Source organism: Pelobates fuscus, chromosome 6, assembly GCF_036172605.1.
Source record: "Pelobates fuscus isolate aPelFus1 chromosome 6, aPelFus1.pri, whole genome shotgun sequence".
NCBI classification, from domain to species: domain Eukaryota; kingdom Metazoa; phylum Chordata; class Amphibia; order Anura; family Pelobatidae; genus Pelobates; species Pelobates fuscus.
The window spans coordinates 251,668,740-251,690,999 of NC_086322.1; the positions used below are offsets into that span (position 1 = coordinate 251,668,740).

Consider the following 22,260-nt stretch of genomic DNA (forward strand, 5'->3'; position numbering starts at 1 on the left):
ATGTTTTCAACTCCTGGATATATTCAGGAATGTTCCAAAACTTAATTTTTTTTCTAAGCTTATCAATTAATATTTAGCTATTTAGGTATTTTTGCAAGGTTGGAACCAGAACTTAAAATTTCTAATAAAAAGCAAAACAAAAAAAATACAAACAGAAAAAACAACAACACATGTAATCAGAAGTACTGACGAAGAGCATAACAAAAAAAAAAAATAAAAAACATTATATTTTATATTAAATATTGAAACCACTATTTTGTTAGGTGGTACTAAACCACGAAAAATAGAAAAGTAGTAAAAAAGGATACAACTTGTTTATTCTAGAGAGGCCAGGAATTATTATAGGTAGCAACTTTTCTTGTAAGCATCATCATGTGAGTACTAAAACCCGTGAAACATGAAATTTGAAATTGCGTTGAAGCACCCTACTCCAGTTCTGCAATATGTACTGTGTGCAAAGACACTATACACTATATCGCATGTTACTGATAGTTTGTGTAACATGAAAGAGACTGTAGTCAGGACTCAAAGGATAATTAAAAAAACATGTTTTAGTGCTAGTCAATGTTGCATGAGCCAAGGAGGATTAACCCTTGCTCCCATTCTGGGCGCAGGAATGTTTTCGATTTGGTAGTACTCTGTGCATGCTGTGAGTTTATAATAGATCATATAAACTGCGGTGATGGCAGACTCATCATCAAACAGGGGCGATATTGTGATCAGCATTAATACGCACATCACATGTAAATCAGGATTTGGATAGCACTCGGGGTTGCGTGAGTCAAGGATTACCCTTGCTTCGTTCCTTGGTGCATTAATATCTTTTATTTAATAATGCACAGTACAGGATTACCACATCACAGCGATTTCATGCTCTGCTTTAAACTGCGGGTCACGTGCCAACCAGTCATTGTCTGGTAAAGCTAGCTATAGTGTTAAACAGTGGTGGAAAAAAGGCGCTGATTGGGGGATGGACAAGAATGGAGAATTCTTCACTGCCAACACATAGATATCAAGAGAGGGGCTAACTAAATGAAAGAACCTGAAAATAGAAGATTCTGCCCGGGAGCATAATTCCCACCAATTTTGGGCAGAACCTATGATTTATGAAACACTAACACTGATGTCATCATATCGTCTGCAGAGGTGTCTGAGTCTCAACTCTCAATAACGACAGGTGGATGAAACTCAATTTTATTAGATAATACAAAGAAAACCATGAGTTAAATGCCCATTTCTATTCCGTTTTTTCTGAATATAATGGGCAAAACCCCTTTTTAGACATCAATTACATTAAACTAACAGCATTTTAATAAAGCATGCACACACTTACATGGTTATTAACGAAATACTGGATGTTATTAACTAAATACTGACCAGAGTGACAATTCTCATATTTAATAAAGCTAATTCTGATTAGAATTCGATCAGCCCAACCAAATCTCCACAAATTAACCGGATGTATTTTCTATCTGGTTTAAAATCAGTGCTTTTTTTCGCCAGAACCCTATGCACAGTTTAGGATTTGGGATATCTACTAAGCATCAGTATTAACCCAAATGGGGACCAAATCCATCCAGAAGGGCGCACCTTAGCAAAGTATTATTCACTTCTATCTAGGCAGGAGAAGTTTAAAAAAAAAATATATTCTTTATTTTTGAATTTTAGAAGCGAGACATTCAGTTGGTGTGTATGTACAAGTATTACAGTTTGTTAACAAATATGAGATCAACACATAAGGACGGGTAAAATCAATGTAGCGGTTTATCATACATTATGGTACAGTAGAGTAAGTTATTCATGGGTACAATACAATCAATCGGGTTAATATGTGAATTCTGACTCAAGTGATTGTATACAACGTCTTTGTGGTACAGTTTAACTTTTTTGACTCATTGTGTTGTTGACCATTTGTGTAGGTTTTGGTGTGGGCAGGAGAACTTTTTAAGCTTAAAAAAAAGAAACCCTTGGCAGGGTAAGGACTATTCATGTGGGCGCAAAAAAAAAAGTGAATTAAAATAATATTTAAAATAATCCTATGTTCGTCAATATGAACCCATATTGCTTTAAGGGAGGTTTTTAACCTTCCTTATGCCTTAACCAGCCATGCTGCTGGTGGGGCATGTCTACTAAATAGTGTAACTTTAACCTGTTTAAACACTGTAATTGCTGGCCAGTCACTTGAAAACCCACATCCCATTGGGGTGGGTTCCTAACTCTAAATCTGTGCCCCAATCATTGGATATTGGGTGGGGACTTAAAAGTCAATAAAAAACAGGTGGACCCGTCTCTGTACACCCCTCTACCCCAAACCATGGCCAGCGGATGGGGGTATTAAATTTAAAAAGCGAAGGAGACATCCACATGATCAGCGGGTGAGGGAGATAAATAAAATAAATGTATCGAACCCATTAAAGGTTGTTGGGGACAATTCATTAAAAAACTGTGTGTGGGGTGGGAGTTGTGTTTCCCAATGGGGACTACTTAGAAAAGGACAAAAACATTATTTCCCGACATTACTATGAAAAATGTAAAAAAAACTTGATTTGTTTTTACTCTGCTAACAGAATCCTGCCCGTAGAGATTGTGTTATATGTTATCTATTATTTATTTGGTATAATATTAAAACTGATGTCAGTTTACCTTAACCTTACCTTAACTCATACAGTCTAGCTTACAAAATGTCGTGCCTGTTAGCTGAGTCACTAGAGATTAGATGTCAGCTGGCAATTATGACATTTACATTGCAAGCTGTATTGTGCCAGAAGTTAGTGTTGCCACCTCTGGCATCTTTTACCACCACATATAAATTCCATGTAATTTGCCATCACAGTTGTTTTGCTACCAGACACTCACACATTACACATTCTGTTGGCAGACACATTTCCATGTGGTCCTCGGTGTGATTCATTTATTGACTCTTTCCCAGTCATATATAAATTGCATTGTGTCCTCTAATGTCTCAGTTGCCAGCATGTGAAATTGAATCTCTCTGGCAAAAAGTGTCGAGAGGGAATTATTGGGATTATGTTAAACATAACTTTTTGGTTTCATGTACCTTAACTGTTTTATAATGTTCTGGGCTAGAGGATTTGTGAGTACAGACCATTTCTGACAATATCTCAGTAGCTGGTTATAAATTCTTTGAATGGCTTTTGAAATACGTGGAACATATTATTGCCTCCCTTACTTTAGATTTGAATATTTCAATTTCAAGGAACACTCAACACACCATAACCACTGCAATGTACTGTAAGTGGCCATGGTGCCAGGAGTGGCCTGGTTTTGCTTCTTACTTTTGGTTTCTCCCAGGCTGCACTCCTTGTCTTCTTTACATGTGACAGAGAGGCGGAAGCTCCTGCTTAAGAGCTTCTGTGAGCTCCTAAACCGAGTCCTGCAGAGAGCTTTGGGCTCTCTGTTGGCTGCTGTGGAGGCAGGGAACAGTGCTCTGCAGATCCCAGATGAGAAGTTAAACTGGCTAACTTCGTTTGACTAATTACAGAGGGGTGCCTTAATCAGTACAGCATTCTGCATTGGTTATGGTGCATGCAATGTTCCTTTAAAACCTGTTGGCCCACATTTATGCACTAACACTGTAGCCATCTAGGTTCCTGCTACCTTGACTGGCACAGCCTGCCCGGCCATGTCTATTTTGTACCTTAGGGAGTCCACTCTACTTTTAAAGAAGGTAAGGTTGCAGTGTTTGTTGGCTCTTTATTCAGTTATTAATGAATAAATACATAGTGAAAATAGTAAAAGAGAAAAAGCAGAAAACAATACAACATTAAAAATATTGACCGAATTATTCAGAGGTAACTGAAAGGATCAATGTCAAGATAAAAGATAATAGTGAAGAGTGGATATATAGAAAATGAGAAAATGATAAAGAACACGATAATGATAAATGGTATGACTAGTGATGCAGAGGTTTTAATGCACACATTTATATTATCAGAAACTAGATTAAACATGTGAAACATTTGGCAATCTAACCACATGCAATCTACGTTTCACAGTTTTCGAGAATAGAGAAGTGACTATTAGCTGAGTATTTCCTTTTACCTGTTTCACACTCAGCATTTATCGTAGCAGCTCTTTCAATCCAGTACATTGCCAAATTTGTGTCATATATTTTGGTAAATGTAATCTTACGTAGGGAGAAGAAATAAGGCTGGCGAAGAGGGAAGAATTATACTAAGGCAGCAACTAGGAGAGAAATGCGTCGGGACTTGCCAGCTTAAACATAACTAGGCAATCATATGTTTTATTTATTGGCCTGATTTTATTGCCCATAACTTGTTGGACCAGAGGGATGTATGTTTGTTCATATTCTTTTGGTCTGAAAATACTATTTGTTCTTTGTTTTGTTTTATTATGTTTGTTTGTTTTGCATCTTTTTTTATTCAGTTACTTCATGCTCTCGTTACCATGATTTATAATTCTACAAGAACTATATACACATTCAATTATACAAAATGATTGGCACTTAATTTTCATTTATACCACTTGAACTAGCGGAAATGCTTTATGAGTCTAGAGTCTGCCATTTTTTTGACCGTTTATAAAAGTGACACTTTTGTAAATGGGGGCAGAAACAATTCCCTGGATATCACTAAGATAGTCGGGGAAATTTTCTTCCGCTTCCGTTAGTTCCACAGAGCTAAGAAATGTGGCAGGCATGCTGCACTAGAGTGCGCTTACTTCTCTGACTGAAAGTTTATGCCTGAGAAAGGGCTTGCAAGTTGTTTTTATATACCCCCTCAGAAAACATACCTGTTTAATTTTGGGGCATAACTACTAAGTATTTAATACAAAATTATATCGATTCTTCCATTAATGATATGGAAGGACAGCTGCATGTGTTGCTGCCTTGTCCATTTCCAGAGATTACGTAGTAGGAGGAGCTTTGCAGTGGTGAGTAACTTTTAGGTCAGACGAGTGGTGTAGGACATTTTGAGACTTGAGAGTATACAATTTACATTTGAAAAATTATATAATTTATATAACAAGGTGTCTGCTCTTTTTATTTATAAAACCATAGAGCTCCTGCAGCTCCACCGGGTTCTCCTCTCGCGAGCTTGGAGCAGTGCCGCGGTTACCACGGCATTGTTTCAAATCTCGCGAGAGTGAACTCTAGAAGCTCCTGAGGCTTCTCTCTCTCACTACCTGGACCACCAGAGCGTCTCCACCGGACCACCAAGGATTAGTACTGTCCCCCCTCCAAGGTAAAGGTAAGCATGGAGGGGGATATGAAAATAATATTTTTTTTTTTTTAATGAAAAATAAATAAAGTATATATGTATCTGTCCTCTTACCCCCACAGACCCACAATACACACAATTACCCCCCCCCCATTCACACACACAACCCCCCTATACCCACACACTGCCCCCCATACACACACACTGCCCTCCATATACACAAACTGTACCCCTCACACACTGCCTCCCCACACACACACTGTACCCCTCATACAACCTGCCCCCCCACACACTGCACCCCTTTACACACACATACTGCATCCTTTACACACACACTACATCCTTCACAAACACAATGCACTCTTGAACACTCACTGCACCCCGAACACGCAGGCATATTGCACCCCTCAGACACCCTACTGCCCCTATCCCCTACTACAGCCCATATCCCGGCAAATCCCAGGTAAGTTGTCTAGTACTCTGGAAGGGCACTACAGCACTACTGGCACCATAACCACTACAAAGTGCTGTAGGGGTTATTGTGCCTGGATTGTTTCTTTAAATAATCTACCAGTGCCCATCCCATGAGTAGGTTCTGGATCTGTGCTTGAACGGCAAGCATTTCTGCCGAACAGGGGCCCAGTTTATGCTGCTGCGCTGTACACATATACAACCTAGAAATTTTTTTAACTTGGGGCGCCTTGAAAAAATATTGAAATATTAAGGGCACCTTAAACCTAAAAAGTAAAGGGTAAATCTAGTGAGGAAATGCAGAAACTATGTAGCAAATATAGTAACAAATATAGTAACAAACAAAAAGAGTACCCACACCGTGTTCAAAGGTAAAAGATACAAAGTGCACATAACAAACGAAAAAGTGGTCTTTGAACCTTATCATTTGTTTTGTATACTTTGTATTTTTAGCTTTTAACACTGCCTTGGTGTGAGTTATTCTTTTCATTTGTTACTATATTTCACATGTGGTTCATGGATAGGCATTACATGCTATCTCTATGGTAACCGGGAAATGTTGATTAATTCAGTCTCTTTTTCATGAGATGCATGTACGGCACAGACATTTAACATGCGCGGTAGACATTTGATGGTTACCCTGATGGTTATAAACTTTTGTTATGATCGAAAGGACAAAACATTTGGACACGTCATATCCAAGAGATAGCAACCTCAATACATCTGGTGTTAATGTGTTACTAAACATTGCTAAAAATTCCCTGCAATTCTGACACTTATAGTGATATATTTCAATGTAGTTGTGTATGAAATACATATATTTTTTGTATTTTAAGGTTGCTCTGTGTGAACATTTTTGAAAATCATAAATATCATGTATTTTCATTTGATAGGAGAATTGCAGTCAACACATTAAACATATTTTAACACAATTTGGTTTCAGTCTACATCTGTCTGTTATGTTTTACTATTGCTACTTCTAGTCATATGTTCTTTGAATCAACTTAACACCCTTCATCTTTGTTGTTTGTCAGGGGACCCTGGATGTTGGTGTGACCCAGCCTGTCCATGTGTCCAATGGATCAGACAGGTAAATATAAAGTCTTCATACAATGCATTGCCACTTATGTTTGTGGGATTGTATATTGTTAAATCAATACGGTGGTTTGAAATCTGAAGTATTACAACAAATAATGATATAATGTGCTAAATCGTTTACTTCATCTGTTCCTAGAATTGCAATTAAACTCTGAGGTACAAATTGGTAACTTTCAGCTCTAGGTGAAACTCAAATAGCCTGGTAAAATTTGCCTAAATACATGTGACTTTGTAATGTGAGAGTAAGGGAGTTATTCTTGTTCATAAATAAATAAAGAGACACCATAGTCACCAGAACAACTACAGCTTAATGTAGTATAATAGCTCCCTTCAGGCATTTTTATGTAAACACTGCCTTTTCAGAGAAAAGGCAGTATTTACATTGCTCCTAGGGACACCTCCGAGTGGCCACCCCTTAGATGGCCACTGGAGGTGCTTCCTGGCTCAGGGCTGCACAGTAAGCAGCTCTGCCGTTCAGCGTCCCAACGCTCTGCATGGAGACGCTGAATTTTCCTCATAGAGATGCATTGATTCAATGCATCTCTATGAGGAGGTCCTGATTGGCCAAAACGGCATTTTGCCCCACCCCGTGCTGATTTTAGCCAATTTGGCTAAAAATCTGCCATTTTGATTAAGTCACGAAGGTGAGTTTTATACTTTTATAGGGGGGCTAAGGGGGGCAAGCCAACTATATGGTGGGTTTAGTATTATAGGGTAAGGAATACGTGTTTGTGTTCCTGACCCTACAGTGATCCTTTAAACAAAACAAATGGTCTTTCTCTCTCTCTCTCTCTTTATATATATATATATATATTTATAAATCTGTGTATATATATATATATATAAATCTGTATTACCCAGAAGTTCTGCTTTCAGATTTTTTTTTGAAATAAATACAAATCCACCACTTTATTCTCCAGCAATGAATGAGTTAACGTTAAAGTCATTTATTGCCAAATTTTTTCGACTTGACTTTCCTCGTTGCAACTCCCTCCCCACGCTTTTTTAAACCATTTTCCAAATTCTTTGACCGATGGATTTACGTAAACAAGTTTATTTTTAGGCCCGAGGTCTCACTCTGATTAGACTGGCTCCCTATTTTCCCACCAGCAGCAAAGGACTCTGGGTAAGGGGAGGGGAGGGAGGTCAACACTGCCATCTGTGCTATTAAATAACTGGGTGTGTGCAGAGAATTGAGAACATCTGAGCAAAGATTGTGTATTGAGGATACTATAATATATATTATTTATTTACATTATATATATAAATGTATATATATATATATTTTTTTTTTCAGCACATCAAAAGGTTTTATGGTGTAAATTAAAGATGAATATATTAAGCGTGTTTTAAGTGAACTGCATGCTACAATGTGAATTAAATAGACATGTTTTATTAATAATACCTTCTTGCAACTATTGTGCATTTAGGCCAGTGACTTGTTTAAAGATCAAGGCTCTCAATACCAATTTAACGGTCGCAGGTGTTTTGCCAGTTATTTATTTAAATATGAATAATTTATTTTATAACGTATGCGCCTTCCTTTGTGTTTGCCTAGCTTTACTGAGCTAAATAAGACATTTCAGCACACATCATACAGCTAAGTGCTAGTCCGAGGCTGTTAGTAAATAAGTAATACTCTGTCTGTTGTTTAAACAAGTGTCATTGAGAGTCCTGCTTTGTGTTTTGGAGCCCCAGGATCTATACACATTCTTTGCTGTTCCTCCTGAATTATGACCCTCTTCCTGTCGTTGGAGTGACTATTGTTCCTATTAAAATATCAGGTATTATAATCTCTGGCCTCCTCATATGCAGCAGTCTGAGGTTATTTATTCATTTAAATAAATACTCTAAGCACCAAAACAACCTTAGCCTAATGAAGCCGTTTTATTGTATAGATTATGTCCCTGCAGTGTCCCTCATGGTTCGAGTTCTGTAGGAATGCTCAGGGAACGGCGTTCCTGTACTTTAAGTAGGTAGGACAGCACCAGACCAGATAGGGCTCTCTGTCCCATCTCCTAAACATCTCCTCTGCACAGGGCATGCAATGCTTTCCTATGGGGAGGGCCTAATGTGATTGCAGTACTCGCAGTGCATATACATTAACCTCCCCCCTGTAGGATGATATCGGAGGAGAAGGTAGAGTGCTGATCCAGTGCCGAGAGGATTGGCGCTGGAATTGGGTAAGTACAGAAAGCAATGAATGCAAGGAAGTTTAAAATCTAAATCTCTCTTTACAGGAAATGTGTATGGAGGCTGTGTAAGTCACATGCAGGTAAGGTGTGACTAGGGCTTCCAAAATAGAGTGATTTAACTTCTAAATGGCAGAGAATTGAGCAGTGAGACTGCAGGGGCCTGGTCTATACACCAAAACCACTACATTAAACCTATGTTATTTTGGTTCTAATGGTGTCCCTTTAACACTATATATCGTTTTCCAGATTTTATTGGGAAGTTACAGGGCCAAATGCCTTCTTTAAACTTGGAAATTTGACATATTGGTTTTCTGGGCTTATGTCACCTTTCAGACAGTATACTGTTGAAGCCCTAAAGTGCTCTCTTTTTGATCCTAGTGCCTGCTACACAGCTCAAATGCGTTTAATGGTGCTCTTATGCAGTGATGCCTGAGGAAAGTTCCCTGGTGTCCCCGAATTGATATTTTTTAGTGCAATAAAACTCAATATTTGTATTCAGTAATGTTTCACAAATACAGCAGTGCCCCGTAGTTTTCCAGGTCTACTGTTTGCCATTCTCTGGGATTTATTTCACCATTTATTTCATCATTGTCAAGTTTGGTCCTGAGCCATTCCATCCTATGAGCTGCCTTGCAAGCAGCTGATCAAAATACTTAACCATCACTTCCCTTGCCTGCATATAACAGATGGAAATTGTGACCCCATCCACAATGTTCAACTCGGCACCAGAAAGGCATGAGTTAGGGAAAAAGAGGGGACTAACTCTTGGACAGGGAGGTAGAGTTGAGCTAGATTATATAAACAGACAAATAACTGCGTTAGCTCAAAGAAAATATTGACCAGAGTTCTGCTAGGGCATAGATATAGATAGGCTGATAGCGAATTATCTTAAAGGGATACTGTAGGCATCAAAACAACTGTAGCTTTATGAAGCAATGTAGGTGTCTATATCATGCACCTGCAGTCTCGCTGCTGATTCTCTGCTATTTTGGTGTTAAATCACTTTTGTTTCAGTCTATGCAGCCCTGACCACACATCTACTGGCTTGACTCACAGAACGTGCATGAAAAAAAAAGTTTCCTTTTCTTTCAGATGTTAGCTTACTTTAGATTTTTTTTATCTCCTGCTCTGTAAATTTAACTTTCAAGGGACACTATAGGCAACCAGACCGCTTTATCTCATTGAAGTGGCCTGGGTGCAATGTCCCTGTCATTTTAGCCCCGCAGTTGCAAACATTGCAGTTTCAGAGGAACTAAGTCTGCCTCTAGTGGCTGTCTAACTGACAACCACTAAAACACTTCCTGGCCTTTCAAAGAGTTTGACTCTGTGAAACAATGCTGGACATCCTCATGCTTTGCATGAGTTGGCAGAAGGGACCTTGGGCTGGAGTCAGGTAAGTATTTAAAGGGTATTTAACCCATTATTTGCTGTCTGTGGGACGAGGGATGGGGGCAGAGGGACACTATATTGTTAATACTGTAGTGTTCCTTTAATCACACACAGGAGGCTCCTGCAGGCTCTAGCAGACTACTAACAGAGAAGGAGATAATAAATTCTAAATAAAACAGACTAAGCAATAAAGTAACCTAGAATATCTAGGTTCCTATTCAGGAAGATTGTGATTTGGACTGTATAAACAAAGTGTTTCATTCTTAAATTTCAGAGAATTGAGCGTTGAGACTGCAGGGGCATGATATACACACCAAAACTGCTTCATTACGATAAGTTGTTTAGGTGCCTATAGTATTCCTTTAAGAGTAAAAACATAAAAAACAGAGCAACTTGCACTTAAGTGCTAATAAGCTAAAGAGCAGCAGTGTGTAAAGGAAACTTTGATGTTCATTCTTTTTGTGCTAGCCATTGATTTAAGGTGAACAAATGGTCTCTGGTTTTGTACCAGACCCTATAGTTGAGTGGTTTGAAAAAACAAGAGCTTTCTTTGCACCCCAAATCAAGCCACTCTGCAGCCATTGTTGATTGACCCCCAGTGGTGGCTGGGATCAAACCACTTAAACAATTTGTAAGAAAATGAAGGGTTAGAACCCAAAGGCTCATTCCACCACACCACTAAATGGCCTGTACAGGTTATGGAGCTTGGGTAGATCCTGTTCCAAAAACGGACTATCCCATGTTGCATTTAATGACAGCAGAATTGAATGTAACTGCTTTTGCTAAAGACGTAGATCGAGTGAATAAGGCCGTTGCTCCTTAAGTGGTAAATCCCAAATTGGAAGTTCAGTGAAAGAAAATAATATTTAATCTGACTATCTGGTAACTTGTCAAATTTCGACTGATTGTTCAGTGCAACAGAGTTTCAAAATATGTAAGGGGACCCTGAGCTTTTTAAATACATAATGAGCAGACTAGATGAGCCTGTTCTCCATCTGTTGTAAAAACAAAAAACGTGTATAGTTTTTTTAGTCAGTATTATCGAATATGTACTGCTTTGGAAACAAATGGACTATTTATCAATAATTAACAAAATGACATAAGGCATCAAACTGTATTATTACTAGCCAATAAAAAAAGATATTGGATAAGGACACTGTAATGTATAAAATGTTAAATAAGGAAAACACATCATTAGAGAGACAAAGTGTTTTAAAGCGGGAGTTCTGCTTGTCTCATTTTTTAATAACCCAATAGCTCACTAGAATTTTGTCTATGGGTGGTCTACTTGAAAAGAAAAAAAGAACAAACGAGCTGTTTTCTTTGCTTTCTAATTGATATCATATGTGCACATGTGGGCTCCCTGAGGGCACAAGTGCCTGTAGCAGTATAGAAGGAATTTTGAAGTCAAAATGTGTTCATATGGCACTTTCCAAACAGGTGCTCAGGTGTATGTGAGTGGAGCATCATGGGATGAATGGTATTGCATATAATCGGAGATTCTGTAGAAGTAAATGTTTTATGCTTTATAAGATCAGCACATCTATAGTGCTGTGGGGTAATGAAATCAAAACCTTTTTTCAGGGAAGTGACAGTTCCTCTTTCGACATCAATAGCTTGTGAGTAATCCATAATACTACCTACAGATTCATTTTAAATAAGAAAGAATGACAGTTCCTTATCAGTTTCTCTGAGAAGCAGAAGTCAAAATATATACATATCTGGCATTTCGGATCTGGACTGCACGTATGGGTGGGACCAGTCTGATATGTTTCAGAGATGTTCTCTCTGTAATGGCATAAGATGAGCAACTGAGCGGGGACCCACCGAAGGGCAGGCTATTTCAGCTGCTGCCCTTTCTCAGTATTCTCTAGCGACCCATTTTTTTTTTTTTTGCTATATACATCTATATTTATATTTTTTCTTAACTTTTTTTTTCTAATTTATTTATATATATATATATATATATATATATATATATATATATTTTTTTTTTTTTTATTCTCCTTCTCACCCATTTTAGCTTTCTGTAATTCTTATTTTTATAATCTAGCTCAATTTCTATTTTTTATCTTATGATTACTCTTCTCATTTCCTGGTTTATTTTTTGCATTCCTCTTCCTCTCTGTGTCTCTCATCTCAGCACCATCATTATACAGATTATCCATTTTACTCCCTCTGATTCAGATTAGCTGTTCTCCTCCACACCTCCCCCCTACCATGCTCCTCTGTACATTATCTTCATGTATCCATATCCCCATCACTTGTGCCCTTTACTTGACTGTCTGGCTACCGATATCGACTCTGAATAAGCGCTCCTGTGGTTTTCCTCCCTTACCTTAGGTGGCAAAGGCATCCCAGCATGTTAGTACATCCTAACATTTCTTATGTCTGTGCTTACGAAATCAAAGTAGTCACTGGGATACATTTTTTCGAAATCTTAAATTGCTAAAAAAAATAAAAAATAATATTAATATTAGTCACTTAAAAAAAAAGGTACCTTGAGGGCAAACATAATAAAAGCATAAGTGGTAAAGAAAGTTAGAGTAACCCTTTAATGACAACACTAATTCTAGAGAAGTCACCTAAAATTACAGCAACCTGACACAAAGGAGAAAATGAAAGAGAAAAGTCTAGAGGAAACCAGCAGGGTTAAAATTGCCGAATGACCAATATTGCCGAACTTAAAGCATAGGTGAGTTGGATAATTTGTTTGATCCAGCTTTTTTGGGCATAAAATTCTAAATTCATTTTCAATTACCATGATTTAGAATAACTCTGTCAGGCCTATTTAATAAAGTGAGGATTGAATGTGAATTTCAAATACAGGGAGAGAAGTGAACGTGAATTTTAAATATAATGCAATTTTTTTTTTCGAGGTCGGCTATTTTGACCTTGAATTTCAAATCCATTTTGAATTCTCACCTTTAGTGAATAATTCTGTGTGAGTATTATGACCTAGAGGTCAGATAGGTTTCCTGAATAGACTCTGGGTGCTGGGAGTTTTGCACCACATACATGTCCCAGATTAGCACGCCCATGTCTATAAATCTTACCAAGCACATAACCTTCTAAAATTGGGAAAGAACAACTCAGGACAGTGGAGGTCCAAAGTATTGAGGTCATGATTTTTTGAGGAGTGGGTCATCTTAGTCTTAATACAGGTCAGGATGACCAGAGATACTCCGGCCAGCATTAAGGACTTCCCCTGCACAGACTATTGCTGGCATGGATTTAATTCCCTAAGAGCACACTGCGCTGTGCAAAAACATCTTTCGATGGGGCTGTGCTGTATGATTTAGGAACAATATCTTAGTGTTGCCAGATTTGGGACACCAGGAGAGAAACTTAGGATGGTGGGACAGGAGCCCGAGAGCAAGACAATCCCATGTAATCTGGGAATGTTAGGAGGCATGCCAAATCTTGTTGAGTGATCCAAATAGTTCTAGAGCAAACATTATGCCTAATCTTAGCTTGTTAAAGGTTGCGCTATGGGTGTGTATTTATCGTATTCTTGTGTTCTAAGCGCTGCCTTTTGACGAATTTTGACAAAAATCTGACAAAACTGGTGAGACAAAGTAACACTTTGTCATATATATTCTGATTGCATTGAAATTTTAGTGAAATTCTAACAGCATTACAGTGTTTTCATAAAGAATATGCCTTTAAGAAAAACTCACAAACTAACAGTGCCTCTTAAAGGCATATTAAGAAAATAGATATTTGGTCTATCATTCTTATACAGGGTCATAATACAGGGTATTATCTATTTTTTGTGTTTTAGGTGCTTGTTTAAAGGAAGACAAGTGTTGTTGCTACATGTTTTTTTTCTAATTTTTCAATTTCAATCATATAGTATCATTTTAATACATGATCATCTATACATGTAATCAAATTCACACATTGGCCACTGGAGGCGGTTTCTGGACGGTCTTCTTGGAGTGAAAAAAGTGGAGCGCTTCAATAACACAATAGGAATTGTAAACTGTAAAATAATATCACTAAAAGTACTAAGTGCTTAATCTATATAAGTGATATGTGCTCCAAATCACAATAATCAAATACAATAACAAAACGTGCTTTATAAAAATATACCAAAAATCTATATTTTTTGGGATGTATATCATTGCTGTATGTAGAAAACCTCAAAAATATAATAAAAAAAAGTATTACTAGCCTAAGGTAATAGCAACCTATAGTGGTAACACTTGTTTCTTGGGATGCAATATACCATTATGTATCAAGTAGTTGCTCATTGACTCTTAGATATGAATTCTATGAGAATCGTAAAGTAATACAATCCAAGGTTTTAAGGCTAAATATTTGTAAAATCTATGCAGAGTGTCACATTGGACCATTGGCATAAAATGAGACTGCATGGATTTTTTAATTTGCTGTCACTTTTCATTTTCCTGAGTAACAGGTTTAGGCATCTAGCTAAGAGATTGTGTCTGCTTATTTTAGGCTTTTACATGCCTTGGAAGAAAAACACAGCCTGATTACACAGCCCGACAAGGTTACATACAAGGACGATCAAGATGTAATTGTTAAAGGTAAATACCCGTTCACTGTCTGATCTACTATGGTTTATTTTGAGACTGGGCTCTGCGAAATGACCTTTGCAGACTCTAAGGATATATTATTTTGTATCCTCTCTTTTCATTGTCAGTTTGTCTAAATTGTGTAGTGAAATAACCACATAACCAAAAGTAGAAGTAGATTACGGTATGTCATTTTCACAAATCTGTACCGAGCACATGACAAATCTAGAGAGACAAAAATCTTAAATAATTTGATTCCATATTACAAAATCTTTTTCTGTGTTTGTTTTGTATTCTTAGAACATGTTTTAGAATGACCTTACTTTTTTTTTATTATGTAACGCATTCATGTGATAGTGGTAATTGGCAAAGAAGACATAAGAGAGACTTAGACCTCAGGGGACGATGGGGGATCAGAGCGTGTAATTACCCTTTCATTATGATCTGTACTCATCCGTTGCAGTCTTGAAGTAAAGTACATGACGAGAACAGTTGTAATGTACATTTAAGAGGTTAAGGATGAGTGTTTAAAAATCCCTAAAGCAGGAATTGATAGGAATTGTAGCAACAGGAAGTGCTCGGAAGCTGTAATTTATTCCAAAGGGTGCCCAATTGGTTTTTTTTTTGTTTGTTTTTTACATAAGCTAAACATTCTAAATATCTTTAGGATGCCATAATAAAAACTTATTGAAAATGTTCTCTTTTTAGATAAGAATAGAAAATTGGAATATTAAATAAAACAACTTCAATAAACATAACATTTACAGCAGCTTTTTTTTTATAAATACAATGTAAATAGTATTAACAAATTAGAAACATGTATGTGTGATCTATGTATCACATTTGTTTATTAACATCATAACCATTGTAGTGCACCGTAGGGGTTATGATGCCATAAGTGGCCTGGTGCCGTCCTACCGTAACCTGTCAATCTGATTTATCATGGGGTGACACTTGCCTGTGTCTCACTGGGATCTCATACTGCTCACTTCTATAAAAGCCATATGTCAATTCTGAGCAAGACAGGAACTCGGGAATAAAAAAAGAACAGACACCTATATAGCGTAATATAACAGGACGAAATGGACTAGATATATAAGTAAATGGGATTGCACTCACATGTGGTGGCGCAACCAAATGGTTACCATTTGACAGTATGGAGTTGTTGTATAATCCCCACTCTAGTATATACAGGTGTCTAGAGTCCTCCTATGTCTTCTATAGACCAGTTGGATTGCTGAGCTACTGGAGTGGTTATATAGTGTTCATCACTCCTGTTTGAACCTCGGTAGGAGAAGAGAGTTCCCATTACTTTGGAAGTAATGCTATGTCTACACTTACCAATACACGTGCATTCTTGTTTCATTATGTTATTATTTTTGTCTTTATGTCATCTTTCAATACAAAAAATTCATACATATAAAATAAAAACTATAAAAAAAATATAAAATAAACTGGATATAAATATTTTATGTAATTTAAATAATAATGTTCCTTAAATGTAAAAAAAAAGTTTGATTCAAGTAGTCAGTACATCTTTAAGATAATATAACATATTTAGAATTGTATTGTTTTAAAAAAAAAAAAAAAGTAGCACAATATGTCATGAGTTTCCAAATATATTTTTTCCTTAGCTGAGCTTACACCAAACCATAACAACGACCTACGCTGACTGTCTTCTATGTTGGCCTCTTATGGTACTAAATGGTTTTACTGCTTCTGGTATGGTTTCCTGTTCTACAAGGGGTTTTAAGATGACAATTGCAAGATTAATTTTAGCCATAAAGCTGCTAAATACAAGCAATTATACACTACGCTTAAACCACCTCTATCTTTCTCCACTCTTAATGTGGGCATGCGGTCAGTTAATGAGATTCTTGCAGCTGTCAGTTCAGAGAACTTACCTCTGTTGATCCAACAAGCTGCACAAAATGTTTAACTATTCCAGGATACCATTGCATTTTTTAATTGCAAAAAAAGCAGCATAAAAAGGAAAATTGGCCTCAGTTTTAAAATATTAAAAATAAAAGATTACATTTCAGATATATCTTGTTTGTATTATTTTCTAATGCATTTATGTAAGTTGAAACCAATTTTCAATGCAATTCCTGGGTAACTTTGTTAAGTGGGAGCAGCCATCCTTAATTTGTATTTGATCAGAAACAACAGTTATTTGCACTTTGAGCTAATGAATGTGGCTGAGAGTATGTTTTTGAGATACCTGGTGCTTGTGCGTGATGTCATGATTCATCAACATACATAAGCTCTCAGTTTCCTGCATTGTCATTGGACGCATATACGTGCTTCTGATCAGAGAACGCTTGAAGATGGCCACCTACAATAGGCTATAATAACTAGTGATAATTCCATTGGCCACTACTCAGATGGCTACTATAGGTGCTTCCTGCATGGAGACACTGAACTTTCCTCATAGAGATGCATTAATTCAATACATCTTTATGAGGAGATGCTGATTGGCCAGGGCTGTGTTTGAATTGTGCTGGCTCTGCCCCTGAGCTGCCTCCTTGACAGTCTCAGCCAATCCTATGGGAAAGCATTGTAATGGGCTCAGAACAATACTTCTGATGATGTCAGCTAAGTAGGCAGCACCTGCAGACTTGATCAAAAGTAAGATCTTACTATGTTTAGAGTGAAAGGTGGGGCGCAGGGGGGGCAGATGGTAGTTTTAACACTATAGGTTCAGAAATACATGTTTGTGTGCCTGACCCTATAGTGATCCTTTAAAAATAAAAGTATATAGTGATATACATTAAAATATCAGATGAGTTCAATAGAATCATATAATCAAAACTCAAAGGATAAAATGTATGTGTCAAGGTCATATTAAAATATCTCCAAATGATTTAGAAATACAACCCAGCTGGGTACAAGAACTGCCTGGCATGTGCCTGGTTAGTTAATTTTTGTATAGACTGTATGTCTAAATCTTTGTATTTTGGAGATAGTTTAATACAGGTCTTGAAATGACACATCCCAGGCTACTAGCTAGGCCTTAAAATGTACTTGCCACTGCACGTCTGCAGAGCTTATGACATGTATACCAGGGTGAATCTCTAGTCTCCAGGGCTAAATTTGCAATTGTCAATGACGAAGACAAGAGTCATTTTGTAAGTCTTAATTTTTTATGTCTTCAATATATTACTTTTTTGATAATTAAAGAAATAGTGTTACTTACAGTATTATCACTAGAAAACAGGTTTCTTTTGCAGTATCAGGTTAACATCGAAGACCCCACCTTCATAAGTCCTTTAATACTTATAGAAAGGTAAAAAATAAAGACTACTAAAATGAAGCATAATAGATTGTTAAGTGAAAATTCTTATGTATACATAATTTAGACTTAGATGAATTATATACATAAATAAAAATGTAAAATACTTAATTGCAGCATATATAAACATTTCTCATTTGTTAGAAGCTGTTGCCTTTCACTTTAAAAAAAAGTATTTAATATATATATATATATATATATTTTACAAAAGTACTACTTTCTTTTCAAAAAAAATCTAAGTAAAATCACCTGACTTTAATATTTTAGTATATCCTTCTTGTTTTACCTTAGAAAAACTACAAAAGTACTACCTTTAAGTTAAACGTTATCAGCAAAGTTGCTGGAAAGCCGCTTACAATCTGGATACATTATGGATATCTATATGTACGCCCATACCTTTCTGTTTCATCTTCTGTTCTGTGTTGTTCTCTAGGTTGGCTGCAACGGGAAGTGAATGGAGGAGTTAAGACTCCCTGGTCTAGATTAAAGAAGTTCTGGTTTGTACTAACTCCTGACTCCCTGGACTATTACAACAGCAATGAGAAGTCCAGCAAACGCGTGGGGAGCCTCGTGCTTACCAGCTTGTGCTCTGTGATTTGGCCATCTAAACAGAGTTACAAAGAAACAGGTCAGGATATTACTTAGAATAGACTGGAGGCAATAAAGTAAAGGGATGACATAAATAGAGCTAAGGGAGAGGGCAGTGTTTTATATCTTTATGAGGTTTCAAACATTCTCGTTGTAAAGACAAATGCATGTACGATGGTTTTGTTACATGATTATTTATGTACCTGTATCAGTTCTTCATAAAATAAGCTACCTATTATTATTATTATTATTGCCATTTATATAGCGCCAATAGATTCGGTAGCGCTTTACAATATTATGAGAGGAGGATTGAACTATAAATAGGACAATTACAAGAAAACTTACAGGCAGGAACGATAGGTTGAAGAGGACCCTGCTCAAACAAGCTTACAGTCTATATGAGGTGGGGTGTAAAACACATTAGGACAGGAAATGGCAATTAAATAAGGTGGGAGTGAAGCAGAGCTGGAGGAGAGAGTAAAGTGCTGCTCTTTAGGAGAGAGCAAGAGACAGGTATGTGAGGTAGAGGTTAGTCTGGGAGGCCATAAGCTTTCCTAAAGAGATGGGTTCTGAGGCACTTTTTAAATTATTGAAGACTAGGGGAGAGTCTGATGGCGGTAGGCAGGCTATTCCATAGGAAGGGAGCCGCCCGCGAGAAGTCCTGCAAGCGTGAGTTGGCCGTACGTGTACGAGCAGCGGACAGGAGAAGGTCACGGGCAGAGCTGAGAGACCGAGAGGGAGCATACCTATGGATCTGTGAAGAGATATAAGAGGGGCTAGAATCGTTCAGTGCGTTATAGGTATGGGTTAGCACTTTGAATTGACTCCTATAGGATACAGGAAGCCAATGTAAGGACTGACAGGGGTGAGGTGTGAGAGGATCGACTAGAGAGGAAAATCGCCTATATGTATAGTATGGTTTTGTTGTAGAGCATTTGAATATATATATATATATACTTTTTTTTCTGCAGGGTACTGGAATGTTACAGTGTATGGAAGAAAACATTGTTATCGGTTATATACAGAGCACTTAAATGAAGCTGTACATTGGGTGTGTGCCATCCAGAAAGTGATTGACAGCAAAGCTCCTTTGGAAACCCCCACACAACTTCTCATTAAAGACATTGATGTGAGTGGCATTTTTTATGTGCTGTTTGTTCACTTTTTCATGGAGGCAGTTCATATTGACAAAAAAAGATTACACGCAGTACAGCTTATTTGTGTATATTTTTGTAATAAATTTAAAGGGACACTATAGTCACCCAGACCAATCCATCTCCATGAAGTGGTCTGGGTGCAGTGTCCCTGTCTTCTTAACCCTGCAATGTAAAACATTGCAGTTTTGAGAAACTACAATGTTTACATTGCAGGGTTAAGTCCACTTCCGCAGCACTGAGAGAGTAAAATTAAAGAACGTGGCCCAATGTTTTCTTATGGGGAATTTTTAATGCGTGTGTAGTCTCCATTGCTTCTCTATGAGGAGCCTTGGATTGGACATCAGCAGAGGTGTCCATGCCTCCTCTGTGACATTACTGGAGGAGGAGTGGTGAGCACGGCTGAAGGATCCTCAATGCTGGTTAAAATATGTAGAACTTCATTTCTTCAAAATAAAAAATTGAAACGGGAGGGAGGACCTGGAAACAATGTGGACAGACTCACTATAGTATTAAGAATACAGATTTGTATTTATATTGCTATAGTTCTCCTTTAATATTTTTCAGTGCATCTCCTGGCAAACGCCTGCTCTGTGGGGCAGGAATAAGAGTACTTGAGGAGAAGGATAATGAAAAACATGTAAATATCTGAGAAAGGTGAAGACACCATGTGAGAAACTACAGGCAAAATATCAACTTAGGCTCAGAAATGGATTAGTTATATGGTCTTACGGTTTAATAAGGGTGGTAATAGTCAAGATCAAAGGACAGTTGCGACTGAGCCACCACAGGGTGATAGGTGGAAATCTCATTCAAGATGAGACCAAGCTAAAGTCATGGCTCATAGCCCAGAAAGGAGCTTTGGCCGGGGGTTTATCGGGAGGTCAAGGGCGGGCTCTTTGTCATTTCTGGTATGGGACAAATGTTTTAAAGCACACTTGTTGGTGTTGATTGCACTGTATAACTGCTGTTTTTTAACATGTTGTGACTTACATTGCAACCCAGGGTATAATTCTTTATTCTTCTGCTGTTATTTTAATTGTATGAAAAAATTCTAAATAAAGAAGAATAAAAAAATAAAAAAAAGAGACCATGGTAAAACTGCTTAAAGGGACCCCCCGGACCTCCAAAGCACTTTAGCTTGCTGGAAACTTTTATGTGTGAAGAGTATGTCCTATTATTTTTTTCATTTTTAAAAAGAAAATGCAGATTTCGATAGAAATTGACACTTTTAAAAATTAACGTGGACACACCCCCTTTGCTTTCAAGCAGACAACATGTCTTGTTACGTCACAGTTTGGTTAGCTCATTGGAGATGAACTCAAGAGGCAGCAGTTGCCCAGAGCACCTGCCTTCTCATTGAGCTGCATTAGGAAGTCTGTGATTGGACAGCCATAGAACGTCTGGGCTGGGTTAGAATGGGAGGACTTGCAAAGGCAGCAGACAAGAGATCTGCATGTTTTTGCAAGCTGTTTTTGGATAAACTCTCAATGAAAAATGCATAATTAAATGCATGCATGTTTTTATTATGGGTATATCTACTAAGCAGTGATAATTATTTATTTTGTATTTGGGTAGTGCAATGTCCCTTTAAAGGTAGGTTTAAATAGTATTGATACCAAGTAGATTGCAGGAGCCATATGTCATCAATCACCAAAGATTAAGAGTGAAACGCTGCTGCTATATTCTGAGCTACCGGTACCGGTGTATGGGGAGATGTATCAAAGTGTTAGGTTCTTAAAAGTAGTGAAAAAATGTAAAAGGTGAGGAGTCACCAATATAATGTACCTACTGGTTCCAGTAGTTTTATGGTGATTGCCCCGCTTTTAGCACTTTGGACCACTTCATAGAACAGAACAATTTGATGAATCTCCTCCGGGGTGTCTTTAATGGAAATGCTGAGGGGTGTGATCTTTTGGATTCATTCAAGAAAATTAATGATGATACGCCATACTCACGAGAGCACTTAGTGAAGGTGTTTTACAGGTTGTAATGCATTTATGAGAAGCATGTCAAGGATGAGCTATAGGAGTAGTCATTAAAATAATGAGATATATGTGAATAAATTAGAGGTGATTTGAGCTGTTGTGGAGTATTATGGGAGAAAGTAAATATCTAGATTAAACAACGCTGTTACAGGATGAGTTACATGAGCAGATACTATCAGATATATGATCCAGGACGCACTCAACCTCCAGATAACACCACTTAATCTAAGTTCAATTACAAAAGGGGAAAATGTTGAAACAGGATGTGTAATAATAAATCTGAGGTTTTGATATCGCAAGTGTTTTTTTCGAATTTTCTTTATGAGTGTGTAATCCACTGGAT

General features: G+C 37.4%; 1 protein-coding gene across 2 annotated transcripts in view; it reads left to right on the plus strand.

The window, feature by feature from the left end:
- Positions 1 to 22,260, plus strand: part of PLEKHH3 (pleckstrin homology, MyTH4 and FERM domain containing H3) — a 99,984-nt gene that overhangs the window by 45,851 nt on the left and 31,873 nt on the right. For both annotated transcript variants that reach the window (XM_063458932.1, XM_063458933.1), the window contains exons 2-5: positions 6,707 to 6,762; positions 14,819 to 14,907; positions 18,621 to 18,815; positions 19,747 to 19,904. In XM_063458932.1, coding sequence (XP_063315002.1) covers positions 6,707 to 6,762; positions 14,819 to 14,907; positions 18,621 to 18,815; positions 19,747 to 19,904 — 498 coding nt within the window. The remainder of the gene's footprint in view (positions 1 to 6,706; positions 6,763 to 14,818; positions 14,908 to 18,620; positions 18,816 to 19,746; positions 19,905 to 22,260) is intronic.